The 20,271-nt window shown below is 42.8% G+C and overlaps 1 protein-coding gene across 1 annotated transcript in view; it reads left to right on the forward strand.

Annotated features, from left to right (window-relative positions):
• csmd1b (CUB and Sushi multiple domains 1b) overlaps positions 1 to 20,271 on the forward strand; it is a 2,043,836-nt gene that overhangs the window by 1,663,860 nt on the left and 359,705 nt on the right. Inside the window, exons 34-36 of the mRNA XM_078213588.1 lie at positions 237 to 350; positions 2,885 to 2,980; positions 15,151 to 15,354. Of these exons, the coding sequence (XP_078069714.1) occupies positions 237 to 350; positions 2,885 to 2,980; positions 15,151 to 15,354 (414 nt within the window). The remainder of the gene's footprint in view (positions 1 to 236; positions 351 to 2,884; positions 2,981 to 15,150; positions 15,355 to 20,271) is intronic.

The following is a 20,271-nucleotide window of genomic DNA, read 5'->3' on the forward strand; positions in this document are numbered from 1 at the left end:
CTCAGTCCTACATGAAGGTCAAGTGAGCTGGAAAAGTCAACATCATATAAATGTAAGATTCTCAAGCTCCATATTGAAAGCCAATATTATTGGGTAATCAGAACAGCATCCAGTGAGCGAATTAAAGCATTTGAGTGGTAGAGGTATATAATGCGTTAAACTGACAATACATTTGATTCATTCTTGTTGTTCACTGCATCTATCTATCCCCTTTGTTTTTGTTTTTATCTTCACAGTGGTTTTTGGACAGTTTGCGCATTTTCAGACAGCACTCAACGATGTGGTGGAGCTATTTGATGGACACAGTCAGCAAGCCAGGCTCCTCAGTTCACTTTCAGGATCGCACTCTGGTAACTTTTAGCTTTTCGGATTACTTCACCAGAAACCAAATTTGATCAGCAAGTGCAGGTTGATGCAGGGATTTCAGAGTTGCAGTGAGCCTCACGATGAAGTGGTTGAAGATGTATCCCAAATGCAATATTCTCATAGCGGTCATGTGAACTACAAGGAGGATGAAATATTTTCACAAAGGGGGCTTGTTAAAGGCTGGCATTGCCAGAGTCCAGAGGGGAGAGTTTACCTGCCAGTAATCTATAAGCAAATGGTATGTGATGCTGAGAGAAGATGCAGGAAGATTACAATTAGTGCTGGGATATTGCCAAATCAGAGAAAGGATGGTCATATACAAACTGGATTTAATGAAGACTAAGAGAACATTTGATTTTCTCTGCAGTTAATAATCAGTAAAAATGAAGAAATAAAAGATACTGAAATGTCAGATTGCTAAGAATGACATTTCGGTTCGTAAGTGCATTTGTGCAGTAAAATGTATGTTCTCAGATCTTCTGGGTGGGAGGAATTGTGCTCTCATAGTTTCTGAGGAGTGATGTTGCTGTGGCAACCACAGCCCCTGAATGTAGTTAATCTTATTCCTGCTCAGTGAATTGTCTTAACTTGCGACAGGTGGTGTTAAACAGCATCAAGTGTTCACTCATTGAAAAAAAATGGATACTGAATCGGGCATCAGATTGCTCTTACTTTTAGAGATAAATAAAAAACCAAATCAATGATGGCAATTCAACATGCACTGTCACTTCTGAAATATTGAGCATCGAGGTGTTTTCTTTACTGCATGGTGGTCGACGAAATGATTGGAATGTGAACCAGGGGAATTTACCCCTCTTTCATTTCCTCTGCTGTGCTGTCCTAAAGACAGTGAACTGCAAATGAGAGGATGGACAAGTGGCTTTCTTTCCAATAGGTGTGAATAATGCTCTGCATTATTGGAAGTAATTATCCCTTTGATCGTCTTTTCTTTTGTCTCCATGCTTTCCATTGTTGCATTATCAAACAGTACGTTGAGATGGAAAGTTCAGCATTGTCCCTGTTTGTTACCACAGATATTGCACCATGCCCCAAGTGTCAAATTTAACAAAATGCATCTTTTTATATTGGATTTAATTTGTTAAAATTTTATGCTGTGAAATACATTGCATGTAAAAAGTTAAATTGTACTTGAATGCAAAGAAAGATCCTTATTTCATGACCAATATGCTCTTCATTTATTTTTGGCCTCTTAATTTTCCTTTTTCCGTTGGGAAAAAAATACAGAAGTCTGAGGTCACGTACCAACCAACTCAAGAACAGCTTCTTCCCTGCTGCTGTCAGACTTTTGAATGGACTTACCTTGCATTAAGTTGATTTTTCTCAACTCCCTCGCTATCACTGTAACACTACATTCTGCACTCTCTTGTTTCCTTCTCTATAAATGGTATGCTTTGTCTGTATAGCGCGCAAGAGACAATACTTTTCACCATATGTTAATACATGTGACAATAATAAATCAAATCATTCATTTATTTTTATCTGCCCCCCTCCTCCCAATTTTTGCCCCTTTGCTCAAGGCAGTCCCTCATGTTGGTGCTGAGACCCATGATGACTGACCCACTTGGGGTACCTTGTATTATTCTTCAGCTTTGGTACTGAGTGAATGGTTACTCATTAACCCTATAGCAGTTTTGCCTGGTCTTATCCATACCATGGGCATTCCTTGTCATTGACTTAAATATTGAGGTATTTCCAATTTTCATTTGTAATGGAATTTGATTTAACACTTTGATGCAATGAGTATAAAGCAGTTTCTAATCTACTCTTCACACCACCAGCCAAGTCACACACACCAGCCAAGGTTTTCCAGCCCCGCCATGGCAGATTTTTCTGTGGCTGATGCGGTAAGCCATAGGCCACCAGTGAGATCCAAAGTCTATCAGCTTTTTACATGGCCTCCTGGCTTCACCGCCAGGGAACCTGTAGTGCGGGGGGTTGACTTTGACAGGAGGAGGAGATGTTACCGATGGGAAGGGCTGGAAATTCCGGCCCAGGGTGTTTGTGAAGTCCTTGTGCAAATTTAAATTTAAATAACTTTGGTTGGGTAGACACATGATAGAAGCACATGGTAAGTGGCGTATGAAAGCCTCATTTGCACAGTTCTTTTAATGTTCATGTTGTTAGTCGTGGTAATGCTGTGGCACAGTTGTCCTGCTTGGAAATGGGGACAGCAGGGATAAAAGGCCAACTGCACGCTATGGCTGATAGAACTGAAGTCCATTACAGCTGTGTGAAGATAGTTCATTATTCATTGTCAGAAAAATGTCCCACAAAGGAACCCAACTAACAAATGGAAGAAAAGTTTCCATTATGTGCACATTCTTAGTTGTTAATGTTTAAAATTGAACGATGCCTTCATAAACTCCTTGTAGCTTAATATCCTGTGATGGGCCTGTGTTACTTGGTGAACAGAGAAAAACAACTTTAGGACTCAGGTCTATTTATTACATGAAATAAGCATGCTCTGTACCTTCAGTTTGATCTTTTCCTTCCTCAGGAGAGACCCTGCCTCTGGCCACATCAAACCAGATTTTGCTGAGATTCAGCGCTAAGAGTGGAGCATCATCCAGAGGTTTTCACTTTGTTTATCAAGGTAAAGGATTCAGATTGATTGGATTTCTCTGAAGGTTTGAAATGGGTCTTGGATGGTACACCAGAAGTTTGAAATGGAACTTGAGGCTCTCTGCTGTTCAATTAATTTTGCTTCAGCAATCTTAAGAGCTGCATCCTGTCAGAAGCTCCATCTGTAGTCATAAACAATATATGTACAAGAGTCTCCATTGACATGATTTTTTTATTTTGTGAACCATTGGTACATACCATGATCTCTTCAGTGTGGGATGTCTGGGCAGTGGAAAAAATTGGAAGTACATTTTTCGGCAAGAAAAGCTGTCAAAAAAATTTCTGAGACTTTTCCATTTGTTTTATCCCATGTGTCCTTTTCTGAAATACTTCCTCTCATCTCTCTGAGTAATTGAAACTTTTCTGTACTTTTGCTTTAATGTCTAACCTTCATATAATTAACATGGAAATGAGTCGTAGAAAGTGATGGGGGGAGTTACTTGGGGGAATAAAAATAATTCAGGAGAGGGGGTGAGTGGGAGCATGCAAAATGCTGGTGGGCAAAATAAAGGAAAATCCAAGTATATAAGACTATTAAGGACAAGAGGGTAACCTGCAAAAGAGTTAGGCCCTGAACGGCCCTTAAAGTTAGATGGGCAGAACAGTGGCAAATAGAATTTAATCCTGAAAAGTGTGCGGTTATGCATTCTGGGAGGACTGACGAGGCAAGGGAATGCATAATGACAAATGGAAGTACAAAGGAGAAGAGGGACCTTGGGATGCATATCCATAGGTCCCTGAAGGCAGCAGGATAGATAGATAAGGTGGCTGAGAAGGCATTTGGGATACTTGCCTTTATTAGCCAATGCATTGAATATAAGAGCAGGGAGGTTATGATGGAGCTGTATAAAATGCCATAAGGCCACAGCTCGAGTGCTGTGTGCAATTCTGGTCACCGCACTATAGGAAGGATCTGATTGCAATGGAAATGATTCAGAGGAAATTCACCAAGATTTTGCCTGGGTTGGAGCATTTCAGCTATGAAGAGAAGCTGGTTAGGGTGGGGTTATTTTCCTTCGAGCGGAGAAGACCGAGAGGGGTTTGGGTGGGGGGGACCTGATTGAGGTGTACAAAATTATGAATGGCATAGATAGGAAATAAACTTTTCCCCTTAGTTGAAGGGTCAAAAACCAAGGGGCATAGATTTAAGGTAAGGAGCAGGAGATTTAGAGGGAATTTGAAGACAAACTTTTCAGAGAGTTGTGGGAATCTGGAAATCGCTGCCTGAAAGGGTGGTAGATGTGGAAACCCTCAACATTTAAGAAGCATTTAGATGAGCACTTGAAATGCTATAGCATACAAAGATATGGATCAGGTGCTGTAAAATGGGATTAGAATAGATAGGTGCCTGATGGCTGGTGATGACACGATGGGCTGAAGGGCCACTTTCTGTGCTGCAAAAGTTTGTGACTCTAGTGCAGTTCAGAATATACCTGTGTCCAACAGGGATGACCTTTCACAACGAACAGAACTAATTCAACATTTAAGCAACATAAAGCAATGTGAGAAAAAAGTTGTGCTTATTGATTTTGGGGATGGAGCAAAGCAATTTGTTTCTCTTTTGGACAGTTGAACCTCAGGTGAACTCTGTTCCACATGTGGGTTTGGGAACAGGCAGCTGGTTGAAGGGCTGAAAGTGGTAATATGTCGAGAACCCAGCTGCAACCCACAAAATCGCACCTTTAAATTCAATACATTCAGCAACATTAAGTGTGAGAAGCCTCCCCAGGAGAGGACAAAGGGTCATCTGGACTCAAAACGTCAGCTCTTCTCCTTACAGATGCTGCCAGAAATGCTGAGATTTTCCAGCATTTTCTCTTTTGGTTTCTCTTTTGGTCCCCAGGGGGAGGTGTGCATTTTAAAGTAATTTGCATGTTGGAATATGCAGAAATAATTGAATCAGACATCCCATCAGAAGAATTGGTTTGAGACTTGGGCATATAATGTTCTTGATGATACCATTTTGTTTGTGCATGAACTGGGGTGCTGATAGAAAATATTATAACCAATAGTTAACACAAGTGTAATACAGAATTACGAAAGTTTACTTCTAATTCCTATTGTACTTAGGATACCTCATTATAATTAATGTACTGCTAACAAATACTTTATTTAACTATAATCTAATCAACAATATTACAAAGTTTAATTTCAGTGATCACAAAAAAAGCCATCTTATTTCTGTTATAGATGCATGGTCATCAAGGTCTTCTTTCATTGGAAGACAACTACTTAGAATTGTCACCTAAATCTGAATCATGCACCGTCACATTTAAAATAGAATTTTCCCAATGCTAATAAAATTCAGGTTTCAAGATTGCAGTCTGTGTTTGGCAGAGTTCGAAGTAGCACTTTTGTGCTTTGATTTTTAATTATTAAAACTTCTTCCATGTGGTCATAGATTAGTGTGACTGCTTGATAGATGTCATCATTCTTTTATGGGATGTGGACATAGTTGACAAGGCCAACATTTGTTGTTCATCCCTCATACACCTTCAGCAGATGATGGTGAGTTGCCTTATTGGTCCCCTGCTGTCCTTTTGGTCAAGGTATACTCCTGGCACTGTGAGATAGGGAGATCCTGGATTTTAAGGGCAATATGACAGCCAGGGCAGTGGCATGCCAGATGTGGGCAATTAGGGAGCAATCTAGTCTCCCTGACAACTTTGTCTGCAGGAAGTGTGTCCTAGCTGTAAGAAGACAGAGGGTGGTGGTAGATGGGAAATGTTCATCCGGGAGTTCAGTTACTAGTGGTGTACCGCAAGGATCTGTTTTGGGGTCACTGCTGTTTGTCATTTTTATAAATGACCTGGATGAGGGCGTAGAAGGATGGGTTAGTAAATTTGCGGATGACATTAAAGTCGGTGGAGTTGTGGACAGTGCGGAAGGATGTTGCAGGTTACAGAGGGACATAGATAAGCTACAGAGCTGGGCTGAGAGGTGGCAAATGGAGTTTAATGCGGAAAAGTGTGAGGTGATTCATTTTGGAAGGAGCAACAGGAATACAGAGTACTGGGCTAATGGTAAGATACTTGGTAGTGGGGATGCGCAGAGAGGTCTCGGTGTCCATGTGCATAGATCCCTGAAAGTTGGCACCCAGGTTGATAGGGTTGTTAAGAAAGCGTACGGTGTGTTAGCTTTGATTGGTAGAGGGATTGAGTTTTGGAGCCATGAGGTCATGTTGCAGCTGTACAAAACTCTGGTGCGGCCGCACTTGGAGTATTGCGTGCAGTTCTGGTTGCCGCATTATAGGAAGGATGCGGAAGCATTGGAAAGGGTGCAAAGGAGATTTACCAGGATGTTGCCTGGTATGGTGGGAAGGTCTTATGAGGAAAGGCTGAGGGACTTGACGCTGTTTTCGCTAGAGAGAAGGTTAAGAGGTGACTTAATAGCGGCATACAAGATGATCAGAGGATTACATAAGAACATAAGAACATAAGAAATAGGAGCAGGAGTAGGCCATCTAGCCCCTCGAGCCTGCCCCGCCATTCAATAAGATCATGGCTGATCTGACGTGGATCAGTACCACTTACCCGCCTGATCCCCATAACCCTTAATTCCCTTACCGATCAGGAATCCATCCATCCGCGCTTTAAACATATTCAGCAAGGTAGCCTCCACCACCTCAGTGGGCAGAGAATTCCAGAGATTCACCACCCTCTGGGAGAAGAAGTTCCTCCTCAACTCTGTCTTAAACCGACCCCCCTTTATTTTGAGGCTGTGTCCTCTAGTTTTAACTTCCTTACTAAGTGGAAAGAATCTCTCCGCCTCCACCCTATCCAGCCCCCGCATTATCTTATAAGTCTCCATAAGATCCCCCCTCATCCTTCTAAACTCCAACGAGTACAAACCCAATCTCCTCAGCCTCTCCTCATAATCCAAACCCCTCATCTCTGGTATCAACCTGGTGAACCTTCTCTGCACTCCCTCCAATGCCAATATATCCTTCCTCATATAAGGGGACCAATACTGCACACAGTATTCCAGCTGCGGCCTCACCAATGCCCTGTACAGGTGCATCAAGACATCCCTGCTTTTATATTCTATCCCCCTCGCAATATAGGCCAACATCCCATTTGCCTTCTTGATCACCTGTTGTACCTGCAGACTGGGCTTTTGCGTCTCATGCACAAGGACCCCCAGGTCCCTTTGCACGGTAGCATGTTTTAATTTGTTTCCATTGAGATAGTAATCCCATTTGTTATTATTTCCTCCAAAGTGTATAACCTCGCATTTATCAACGTTATACTCCATTTGCCATATCCTCGCCCACTCACTCAGCCTGTCCAAATCTCTCTGCAGATCTTCTCCGTCCTCCACACGATTCACTTTTCCACTTATCTTTGTGTCGTCTGCAAACTTCGTTACCCTACACTCCGTCCCCTCCTCCAGATCATCTATATAAATGGTAAATAGTTGCGGCCCGAGTACCGATCCCTGCGGCACGCCACTAGTTACCTTCCTCCAACTGGAAAAACACCCATTTATTCCGACTCTTTGCTTCCTGTCGGATAGCCAGTCCCCAATCCACTTTAACACACTACCCCCAACTCCGTGTGCCCTAATCTTCTTCAGCAGCCTTTTATGGGGCACCTTATCAAACGCCTTTTGGAAATCCAAAAACACCGCATCCACCGGTTCTCCTCCATCAACCGCCCTAGTCACATCTTCATAAAAATCCAACATGTTCGTCAAACACGACTTTCCCCTCATGAATCCATGCTGCGTCTGATTGATCGAACCATTTCTATCCAGATGCCCTGCTATCTCCTCTTTAATAATGGATTCCAGCATTTTCCCTATACAGACGTTAAGCTGACCGGCCTATAGTTACCCGCCTTTTGTCTCCTTCCTTTTTTAAACAGCGGCGTAACATTAGCCGTTTTCCAATCAACCGGCACTACCCCAGAATGCAATGAGTTTTGATAAATAATCACTAACGCATCCACTATTACCTCTGACATTTCTTTCAATACCCTGGGATGCATTCCATCCGGACCCGGGGACTTGTCCACCTTCAGTCCCATTAGTCTACCCAGCACTGCCTCTCTGGTAACATTAATGGTATTAAGTATTTCTCCTGCTGCCAACCCTCTATCGTTAATATTTGGCAAACTATTTGTGTCCTCCACCGTGAAGACCGACACAAAAAACGTATTTAAAGACTCAGCCATATCCTCATTTCCCACTATTAACTCCCCCCTCTCGTCCTCCAAGGGTCCAACATTCACTCTAGCCACTCTATTCCTTTTTATATATTTATAAAAACTTTTACTATCATTTTTTATATTAATTGCTAGCCTAGCTTCATAGTCTATCCTTCCTTTCTTTATCGCTTTCTTAGTCTCTCTTTGTTGTTTCTTAAATTTTTCCCAATCACTTGTTTCTCCACTATTTTTGGCCACTCTGTACGCAGCTGTTTTTATTTTAATACTCTCCTTTATTTCCTTCGTTATCCACGGCTGGTTCTCCCTTTTCTTACAATCCTTGTTTTTTGCTGGAATATATTTTTGCTGAGAACTGAAAAGGATCTCCTTAAAAATCCTCCACTGTTCCTCAGCTATCCTACCTGCCAGCCTGCTCTCCCAGTCTACCTTAGCCAATTCATCCCTCATCCTATCATATTTCCCTCTGTTCAAACAGAGGACACTGGTTTGGGACCAAACTTTCTCCTCTTCCATCTGAATCAGAAATTCGACCATATTGTGGTCACTAGACCCAAGAGGGTCCTTCACAATAAGATCCTTAATTCTACCTACCTCGTTACACAATACCAGATCCAAAATAGCTCGTTCCCTCGTCGGTTCCGTAACATGCTGTTCAAGGAAACTATCCCGACAGCATTCTAAGAACTCTTCCTCCATTCCACCCTTACCGACTTGAGTCTGCCAGTCAATGTGCATGTTGAAGTCCCCCATGATTAGATAGGGTGGACAGCGAGAGCCTTTTTCCTCGGATGGTGATGGCTAGTATGAGAGGACATAGCTTTAAATTGAGGGGTGATAGATATAGGACAGATGACAGAGGTAGGTTCTTTACTCAGAGAGTAGTAAGGGCGTGGAATGCCCTGCCTGCAACAGTAATGGACTCGCCAACATTAAGGGCATTTAAATAGGCATTGGATAAACATATGGATGATATTGGAATAGTGTAGGTTAGATGGGCTTTAGATTGGTTTCACAGGTCGGCGCAACATCGAGGGCCGAAGGGCCTGTACTGCGCTGTAATGTTCTGTGTTCTATGTAACTGTGAGGGAGCAATGATGAGGGCGATTCTCCCATCCTCCTGTGCTAATACATTAGTGCAGTGGGCTGGGAAATTTCAGTGGGGCCAGATTACTGCGATCCCCCCTGGACATCCGGAACCGAGTGCCGGGTGTGGGACCAGAGGGGGCGATTGGTGGCGTTAGAGGGTTCCGCTGCCACTCTGCATAGGGATTGGTGAAGGAAGGAGGGAGGCCAGCGATTTGGGCGGGCTTGGTGGGGGGGATCAGCCTGCTGGGGGTTCGGGACTGCAGCGGGTGGTGGGGCTGGAGATCGGGGTGGGCCAGGAATGGTCAGGGGGCCAGCATCGGACCGTGTGGGGGACAGAGAGCTGGCATTGTGTGGGTCATGGCCAGCAATTGGGGGGCCACTGTGCATGCGCCGATCTGGCACTGACAGATCGGTACATGCACAGTGGCCCACTCAGCGCTATGCTGCCGGCCTCTCCAGCAGGAATATGCCCTGCCCCCTGAAGTTTAATGATATTCACGCTGGTGATCTCTGCATTGCACAGTGTGTGGAAGATTCTTCACTGAACTCCCACTGAAAAAACTGGCGTGAATTACTCCAATATTGCAGCAAATCCGACACTTGGAACTTTTTTCGGATAATTCTGGCCGATATCTTTCCAAATCAGGACAGAATGTGGCGTCGAGGGGAACTTGCAAGTGATGGTGGCGGTGTTCTCATGCACCTGTCGCCTTGTCCTTTGAGTTGTTAAAAGGTTTGGAAAGTACTGTTAAAGAAGCCTTCGTGGGTTCTTGCAGTGAATCTTGTAGATGGTACACACTGCTGCCACTGTGTGCCAGTGGTGGCGGGAATGAATATTGAAAGTAGTGAATGGGGTGTCGATCAAGCAGGTTACTTCATCCTGGATAGTATTGAGGTTCTTTGAGTGTTGTTGCAATTTAATCAATTAAGTGGAGAGTATTTAACAGCACTCCTGACTTGTGCCTTGTAGATGGTGGACATGCTTTGGGAAGTCAGAAAGTGAGTTTCTAAACACACAATCCTGGCTTGTTGATAGAGCTAATCATTCCCTCGCTTTTCCCTTATAATCCTGCAATTGTTTTATTTTCAAGTACGTATTCAATTCCCTATTGTAAGGCACTGTTGAATTTGTTTCCACCATCCTATCAGGTTTTGTCCTCCAGATCATAGCTTGCTGTTTAAAAATAAATCCTAATCTTCCTCCTTATTATTTTACCAATGACCCTAGATCTGTGCCATTTGGTTACTGAACCTCCCCACCCCCTCCTCCACCAGTTTAAACTGTTCCTCCCCATACACTTTGTCAGAAGCCTTTATAATTTTGAACACCTCTATTAAATCTCCCCTTAACTTTCAGTAAACCAGTCCAGGTCTGAAGAGTAGGTAAGGCTTTACGAAGAGGTCTGAGGGTCCTTAGCAACAATGTGTTGCCGGAATTGAAGCAGTATTGCAGTTTTTTGAGCAGAGTAAATTGGACCCTGGAGAGTCATTGCTGCTGAAAGTACAATTCTGAAACAATTGTTTGTCCTTGGTTAAGAACATATGTTGTGCAACAAGAAATTTCATAGGCACATTTGCCCATCAATCCTCGTTAATGGTGATAAATATCCAGGCTGTTTCTGCTTGATCTTATGATTCCAACCATCTAATTGTATGATTCCTTACAAATAAAGGCACAGGAAGGAGTTAATGCCCATGCTGATTTGTAAGATTTTAAAGTGTCCCTGAGTGGAGCAGCTGCACAATGAATGAGCACAATCATCTGGACTGAAAATTCAGTCATTTTATGTATCTATCATCTTTCGTACCAAATTGACCTTATTTGGCATTCGCTTTTACACTGTGCTGATTCCAATTGTATCTCACTCCAGTATGTAGCATCTATTAAACCATAAAGAAGAATAATTGCCATTGAGAACAATATTCTTTTTGGATTCTGGCCACATTGTTCCCTCTTTAGCGATCTAATTTGTAGTTGTGAAGGGACCCTAGCTTAAAAAAACATTGACGGGGTAAGTTGCGTTATTCCAAATCCATCCAGGACATATGAGTCACAACTATCAAATTCATATTGGGATTTTGTAAATGGTTGGAGCTTTCTAATTTGACCAGTAGCTGTAGGATTTGCCAATGGTGCCAGATATATTTCAAGGCCTATTTAATTCATCGCAAATGAAATATAGAAAAAGTATTCCCTCAACAAATGTGGAACACCAAGCATTATAGTCTTGTCAGTCTTGTTAAACGAGACTTTTGTTCCCAAAAAGGAGCTGGAACGTATTGATTTTTCATGAGATTATATTTGTTCCCTCATTTTTAACCCACAGCTCTGTGCCTGTCTTTTGTTAAGGCTTCCACATTCCCATGATATCTTGCTTTATAAATCTACATTCTCTCTCATCCCATGTCCAAGGATGCCCTATTTATCTGCTCAGACTGCATTGCATCCACATTATCTATCTTTCCCTCTGCAGTTCCATTCATGCTAACTGTGACAGGAATAATTATATGATTTCGCACTAGCAATAAAGAGTCATGCTCACCGGGAGCATTGGTTAGCATGAACGTTCTGGTTCTTTGACCAGCATCTCTGACTGTGTGGATAGTTTCTTAGAGTGGCAAATAGTCAAAAAAAAATCCTGATTTGCATTCCTATTCAACCACTTCTCTGTACCATGTTGTGTACTTTTTCTATATTTCATATGTGGGGCCACTGCGCATGCGCCAAACTCAGCACTGACAGATCGCGCATGCGCAGTGGCCCACACAATGTATGCTGGCCTCTCCAGTGGGAATAGGCCCTGCCCTCCCTCTTTAGTGTGATTTATGCTTGTGCAACTCTGCAATGCAGAATGTGAGATTCATTTTGAAAGCCCCACTGAAATAAACAGTGGGACTTACTCCAGTTTTTACACAAATTCGACGTTTAGAATTCTTGAGGGAAAATCCTCAAGAACCATTTGGGTTCTTGTGGCTATAAGAGCAGGTCAACAGCTGGGAATTATGCAATTATTCACCTCCTGAATCACCAAAGCCTCTTCATCATCCACAAGGCTCAAGTCAGGAATGTGATGAATACTTCCCACTTAGCTGGCTGAGTGCAGCTCCAACAACACTGAGGAAGCTCAACACCATCCCGGACAAAGTGGTGCACTTGATTGGCACCACATACACCATCTTAAATATTTTCTCCCTCCAATTCCGACGCACAATGGCAGCATTGTGTACCATCTATAAAATAAACTGCATAAATTCACCAAGGCTCCTTTGACAGCACGTTCTAAACCTATGACCTCTACCACCTAAAAGGACATGGGCAGCAGATACATGGGAACACCACTAAATGGAAGTTCCCCTCAAAGTCACACACCATCTTGATTTGGAACTATATCACCATTATTTTACTGTCACTGGGTCAAAATCCTGGAACTCCCTTCCAAACAGCATGTGGTGATTCTACACCAAATGGAATGCAGAAGTTCAGGAAGGTGGCCTATCACCACCTTTCTTCCATTTTCCTTTCCAACCATTGTTTGTATTGTGTCTCTGGGTGAATATTCATAATGTCAAAAAAAACAGCAAGATTTTATATCGAGCTTTTCATAACCAGCAGACATTTTAAAGTATGCTACAGCCAGTTTTTGAAGTGTTGTGATTGTTGAAATGTCGGAAAGATGGCAGCTAATTTGTGATGTGGAGATGCCGGCGTTGGACTGGGGTAAACACAGTAAGAAGTTTAACAACACCAGGTTAAAGTCCAACAGGTTTATTTGGTAGCAAAAGCTCCGAAAGCTTGTGTGGCTTTTGCTACCAAATAAACCTGTTGGACTTTAACCTGGTGTTGTTAAACTTCTTACTGAGCTAATTTGTGCTCAGCAAACTCCTACAAATAGCAATGTGATCAGATAATCTGGTTTTTTTTGTGATGTTTTTTGAGGAGTAAACATTGGCCAGGAAACAAGGGCCAAATGCTCAGTTCTTTTTTGAAATAGTGCCATGGGATCTTTTACATCCAGTCAAGCAGGCAGATGGGGCCTTGATTTAATGTCATCCAAAAGACAACACCTCCCACAGCACAGTGCTCCCTCAGTGCTGCACTGGACTTTTTGTCCTCAATCCCTGGGGTGGGATTTGAACCTAGAACCTTGTGATTTAATGGCATGAGTGCAACTCACTGAGCCACTCATAATGCAATGTTGGTGACCCTGTTTATCATTAAACCTCTTGTTTCAAAATGATTTTAGAGGTTTTTTTTCTGGGACTGTCAGCAGCTGCAAGCAATAGCGAGGTAACTATTTCTCATAACTGACACTGCTGAAATTTATGCATGAGCATTTAGCAGGGCAAAGAAGATAGAGCACTCATTTCCGGGATGAATAGTGCTCATCTCTGTGAAAGTTCCTGGAATCGAAGAAGGTTATTTGGCTTATTGCACTTCTGCCAGCTCTTTGAACAAGCAACCCAATTAGCCCTGATTGCCTTTTTGCCATTGTCCTGTGATTGTCCTTTTTGAGAAAATATACTTAATGTACTTCAACTGCACAGTATCGAGAAAATACTTAAAAAGTGGAACAGGTTAGTTTTAGGATTATTAAAATCTTAAATTATTATTATTCTTAAGATTATTCCAGTATGAGGAGTCTTAGGCTTCCTTGAATCTGTTCCTGCTCTGCTGCTGATAACTTTGCCAAAAGTGCTGCCGAAATCCTGTTTACCACGTGTAAATAAAAATTCCACTGCAAGTGGAGCAAGCTCTGAGGAAATGTCTTTTTGATTCCTGTTTTCTCTTTTCCCCTGAAGTTGGTGAGTGTTGCTGAGGTATCTTTCCACAGTGCCAGCAGCTCTTCAGTACCTTGGCTGAATGCTCATTCTTCGTGTGTGATCTTGGATAGTTAGATTGAGAATGCGGTTCTTCATTGATATGAACATGGTCAACCTGACTTGTTACTGGTAAAGTGGGAGTAAGATAGAACATTGGCTGATCTTTTTATTTTGTGCAGGGCACCAATGCCAATTATAGCACCCCAATTCCTGCCCAAATTGGAATCAGCCACCACAGTTACCTTCGGCTGCCTGAATTGAACTGGTGAAGACTGATCTTTGCGGCCTAAGAATTCACGGAGCAATGAACTTAATGCATGTTGCTGTGGCAGGGGCAACCAAAAGCAAAAAAGTATTCCATCCAAATTGTGATTATTTCCTACATATTTTGTGATGTGATGGCTGTGGCTTCCAGCTACACCATGAAAATTAGATGCCACCCTACTAGCCTTGTAGGCTGAGCACTGGAGGGCATTAACTGGTGTAGTGCCAATGTAAACACATGGATGTTTTGTGGTTAACTTTTTCAGTTTGAGAATGCCTTATGACCCAGCGGGAACATATAAATAATGAAAAACTAATTTAAAAGGATGAGGGAAGATGCAAGTTGGTTGTCCATACATTTGTTATCAGGAAGAATGTACCAGCAGAGAAACAAAATACAGGATAATCATTTTTCTTTTTTTTTGTCTGGTGCTTGATAAACAGAAGTCTTTGATGTGCTCCATAGATTGTTTCATCCATAATATTTCACATTACCTGCCTGCAAAATATCAATTTGAGAAAATAAGTTCAATATTTGCTTCTTGGAGAATGAAAACCCAGAAGTCTTTCAGGTCTAAATCTGAAATAACTGAGCGAGGAGAGTTATGAACTGTTAGTTTCTTACATTCATGGCATTTATTTTCTGCTTTGCAGTACAGTTCTTGACTTATATTGATGCATCCAATTTGTACATCAGATGTAGTATCTTATTGAAAAATCCAGTGCATAAAATATTTCTGCCTGCTGGAGAATCCTACATATTACAGAAGAGTTTACACTAATTCTTCGTTTTTCTTTCCAGCTGTTCCTCGTACAAGTGCCACACAGTGCAGCTCTGTTCCTGAGCCCAGATATGGCCGAAGAATAGGTTCAGAATTTTCTGCGGGTTCCATTGTTCGTTTTGAATGCAACCCTGGATATCACCTCCAAGGCTCAAAGGCTATTCGATGTCAGGCTGTGCCTAATGGCTTGGCACAGTGGAATGACACAATACCAAGCTGTGTAGGTAAGTGCAGATGGAATTGCCCTGTTTTATGATTTTTGGGAATTTGCAAGTGCATTAAGACTTATGAGCATTTTTCAGCAGTGGTGATATATTTAAATCTATTGAGCATATTGCTGTCTCCAGTCTTTCATTGAGTTCTGCTCCAAAGCAAAGCAGCCTTTTTTAGCTCCCTGATCATTTCCAAAGGGTCTGGTTTATAGAAATAGTTTCATGGAAGATCCAAATATTTTATATGTTTTAACATTATTTATTGAACACAGATCAGTCAAGAATACGTTTTTCTTTACAGCGTTACTTTGGTCAATAAATACGGCTAGTAACCCAGAGTCCCAAGCTAACCCTCTTGAGCATGAGTTCAAATCCCACCATGGCAACAGGTGGAATTTGAATTCAAATAATAAATCTGGAATATAAAGTTAGTCTCAGGAATGGTAACCCTGACAATCATCACAGATTGTTGCAAAAACCCCATCTTTTTTACCAATGTCCTTTAGGAAAGGAAATCTGTCATTCTGACTTGATCTGGCCCACATGTAATTCCTTGGACAGGGGGAGTGCTATCAGAAGGCTAGGGGATTATAAATGTTACAATCCTATTGAATTAATGAGAGCAAAATAAATCTGGTAACTATAGGCTAGTCCAGTGGTTCCCAAACTTTTTTCACTGGGCCGCACTTTCGGAATAAAAATTTGCTCGCGCCACACCAAATTTTTTATTGATAAATACATTCAAAAAGAAAACAAAAACAACTCCTAGCAGTGCTTGATTCATAACATAGAACACAACTACTTTATAATATGATCATGGGACATCGTCCTCAGCATCACTTGATGCTCTTGCTCTCACTTTGGAAAAATATCTATCTATGTTTAAATGTTTCTTTGATTGTCCTTGAATCTTCCCGCCACACTTGCCCTCCTCTCTCGCCGCACCAGTGTGGCGCGCTGCACCCTTTGGGAACCACTGGGCTAGTCAGTCAAAGAATGGTAAAACAACGAGAGATCATTGCCAAGGACAACACTAATTTTATGTGAAGACTCGCGTTAGTGAAAGACCTCCAGCATGCTTTTGTTAAAGACTGCATTCTTTGATGAAATAACAGTGAGCAAGGATGAAAATAGTATTGTAGATATTACGTATACGAAGTTCCAAACTGCATTTGCTGAAGTACTATATAACAGACTTATTCAGAGGTTTAGAAGTTCACGAGGCTAAAAGGACAGAGATATCTTTGTCTAAAGATAAGGAGGCAAAAGGTCACGATGAACAGTGAATTCAGTGGGGTTCCCCAGGGATTGGGTTTAGGATCATTGGCCTGAATTTCCACACAGAGAGCCTCACTTCCTTTGTGAAAATGGCTGCAGAGCTCTGGATCCAGAAGTGCCACCCCTGGACCTGTCCGTCACCATTTTGCAGGGTGGGAGGAATTGGGGCAGATTCTAAATAGCACATCCATGGTTCTTAGAGCCAGCCGCACAGGTTAAAGTGCAGCAGCCTTCAGGCTGATATGATTTTGGCATGTCAAATGTCCAAAGCATGGCTTGTGCTCTTTAGACCTGATAGGAGAAAGTTAGCAAAGTTGGGTATTCTTTTGGATATGGTCGCAGGACGCTTTTGGAAGAAGTAAGATGACCTTTGGGATAGTTAAAAGTAGTCATGATGTGGAGATGCCGGCGTTGGACTGGGGTAAACACAGTAAGAAGTTTAACAACACCAGGTTAAAGTCCAACAGGTTTATTGACAATACACATCTTTTTAGCCTGTCTTGATGCTCTCTCCACTCACATTGTTTTGTTTCTTAAAGACTTGATTAGTTGTAAGTATTCGCATTCCAACCATTATTCATGTAAATTGAGTCTGTGTCTTTATAAGCTCTGTTTGTGAACAGAATTCCCACTCACCTGAAGAAGGGGCTTAGAGCTCCGAAAGCTTGTGTGGCTTTTGCTACCAAATAAACCTGTTGGACTTTAACCTGGTGTTGTTAAACTTCTTACATAGTTAAAAGTAGACATGAATGTGCATAAAATGTGGTTACACACATTGGAACACTCAACTTATTGGGGCTGCCAATTGGAGCTATCAAGTTGTCAAGAGATTTAAATCTCACGCCCAACAAATATTTGAAAAAAAACTGACAAGTTTAAAAAATGTCAATTGACATAAGCCTCCTGGCATGATAGGATTTGTGATGCATTACTGATTTCCTAATCACAGTGAGGTGCCTTTCAGTTCACAGTTTGACTGACGACTCCAAGTGGCTATAAAGTCTTTGAAGTGGGATTATGAGCAAAAATGCTTGTTGTTCCAAGGGAAATAGTATTTGAGAATGTCAGATGTAATAAATGGGTTTTTATCAAGGAGCTTTTTAAAAAATCAGTGAATTCACAAATAGACATTCAATCTTTATTGAATCTCAGCATGGGTGCTGAGATCTGCCCATGAAAGCTAATGGGTGAGTTGGCATGTGGTTGTAAGGGAAAAAGGTGGGGTGGGGGCACAGGTTGGTATGAGTTGGTATTAGTTGGAGGGTGGGGGAGCAGTAAATGTAAGGCCATAGCTTCATATGGATGGCATGAGGAACCATGTCAGAGGGTGTAGGGGCAGCTGTAAGGGACATGGGAGTGGGTGAGGGGACAAATATACCGTTTTGGATACTGTTGGGGGGGGAACTTAACAGGGGTAAGCCATGGGGTACAGGTCCCTGGCACAGAGTCTGTCCTTGTTGCTCAGAAGGGAAGGGGGAAGAGGAGTAGAGCATTAGTCATTGGGGACTCCATAGTTAGGGGGACAGATAGGAGATTCTGTGGGAGCGAGAGAGACTTGCGGTTGGTGTGTTGCCTCCCAGGTGCCAGAATCCGTGATGTCTCGGATCGTGTTTTCGGGATCCTTAAGGGGGAGGGGGACCAGCCCCCAAGTCGTGGTCCACACAGGCACCCAAGACATAGGTAGGAAAAGGGATGGGGATGTAAGGCAGAAATTCAGGGAGTTAGGGTGGAAGCTTAGAGCAAGAACAAACAGAGTTGTTATCTCTGGTTTGTTATTTGTGCCACGTGCTAGCGAGGAGAGGAATAGGGAGAGAGAGAACAGTTGAACACGTGGCTACAGGAATGGTGCAGGAGGGAGGGATTCAGATACCTGGATAATTGGGGCTCATTTTGGGGTCGGTGGGACCTCTACAAACGCGATGGTCTACACCTGAACCAGAGGGGTACCAATATCCTGGGGGGGGGGGGGAAATTTGCTCATGCTCTTCGGGAGGGTTTAACCTAATTCAGCAGGGGGATGGGAACCTGAATTGTACAGGAGGTTGAGATTAGTGAGGTCATGAATAAGGTTTCAAGGTCGCAGGAGTGTACCGGCAGGTAGGAAAGTGGTTTGAAGTGGTTTGGAGCATCTGGAATAAGGTGGGTGAACTTGCAGCATGGGTTGGTACCTGGGACTTCGATGTTGTGGCCATTTTGTAGACATGGATAGAGCAGGGACAGGAATGGTTGTTGCAGGTTCCGGGGTTTAGATGTTTCAGTAAGATCAGGGAAGGTGGTAAAAGAGGGGGAGGTGTGGCATTGTTAGTCAAGGACGGTATTACAGTGGCAGAAAGGACGTTTGATGAGGACTCGTCTACTGAGGTAGTATGGGCTGAGGTTAGGAACAGGAAAGGAGAGGTCACCCTGTTGGGAGTTTTCTATCGGCCTCCGAAAAGTTCCAGAGATGTAGAGGAAAGGATTGCAAAGATGATTCTTGACAGGAGCGAAAGTAACAGAGTAGTTGTTATGGGGGACTTTAACTTTACAAATATTGACTGGAAACGCTATAGTTTGAGTACTTTAGATGGGTCAGTTTTTGTCCAATGTGTGCAGGAGGGTTTCCTGACACAGGATGTAGATAGGCCAACAAGAGGCGAGGCCACATTGGATTTGGTACTGGGTAATGAAGCAGGCCAGGTGTTAGATTTGGAGGTAGGTGAGCACTTTGGTGATCATAGAAATCATAGAAACCCTACAGTACAGAAAGAGGCCATTTGGCCCATCGAGTCTACATCAACCACAATCCCAGCCAGGCCCTACCCCCATAACCCTACACATTTTACCCGCTAATCCCTCTAATCTACACATCCCAGGACACTAAGGGGCAATTTTAGCATGGCCAATCAACCTAACGCACACATCTTTGGACTGTGGGAGGAAACCGGAGCACCCGGAGGAAACCCACGCAGACACAAGGAGAATGTGCAAACTCCACACAGACAGTGACCCAAGCCAGGAATCGAACCCAGGTCCCTGGAGCTGTGAAGCAGCAGTGCTAACCACTGTGCTTTGGTGATAGTGACCACAATTCGGTTACGTTTACTTTAGCGATGGAAAGGGATAGGTATATACCGCAAGGCAAGAGTTATAGCTGGGGGAAGGGAAATTATGATGCGATTAGGCAAGATTTAGGATGCATAGGATGGAGAAGGAAACTGCAGGGGATGGGCACAATTGAAATGTGGAGCTTGTTCATGGAACAGCTACTGCGTGTCCTTGATAAGTATGTACCTGTCAGGCAGGGAGGAAATGGTCGAGCGAGGGAACCGTTGTTTACTAAAGAAGTTGAATCTCTTGTAAAGAGGAAGAAGGAGACTTATGTAAAGATGAGACGTGAAGGCTCAGTTAGGGTGCTTGAGAATTACAACTTAGCCAGGAAGGGCCTAAAGAGAGAGCTAAGAAGAGCCAGGAGGGGACATGAGAAGTCTTTGGCAGGTAGGATCAAGGATAACCCTAAAGCTTTCTATAGGTATGTCAGGAATAAAAGAATGACTAGGGTAAGATTAGGGCCACTCAAGGACAGTAGTGGGAAGTTGTGCGTGGAGTCCGAAGAGATAGGGGAGGCGCTAAATGAATATTTTTCGTCAATATTTACACAGGAAAAAGAAAATG

This window comes from Mustelus asterias, chromosome 5 (assembly GCF_964213995.1).
Source record: "Mustelus asterias chromosome 5, sMusAst1.hap1.1, whole genome shotgun sequence".
NCBI lineage: Eukaryota > Metazoa > Chordata > Chondrichthyes > Carcharhiniformes > Triakidae > Mustelus > Mustelus asterias.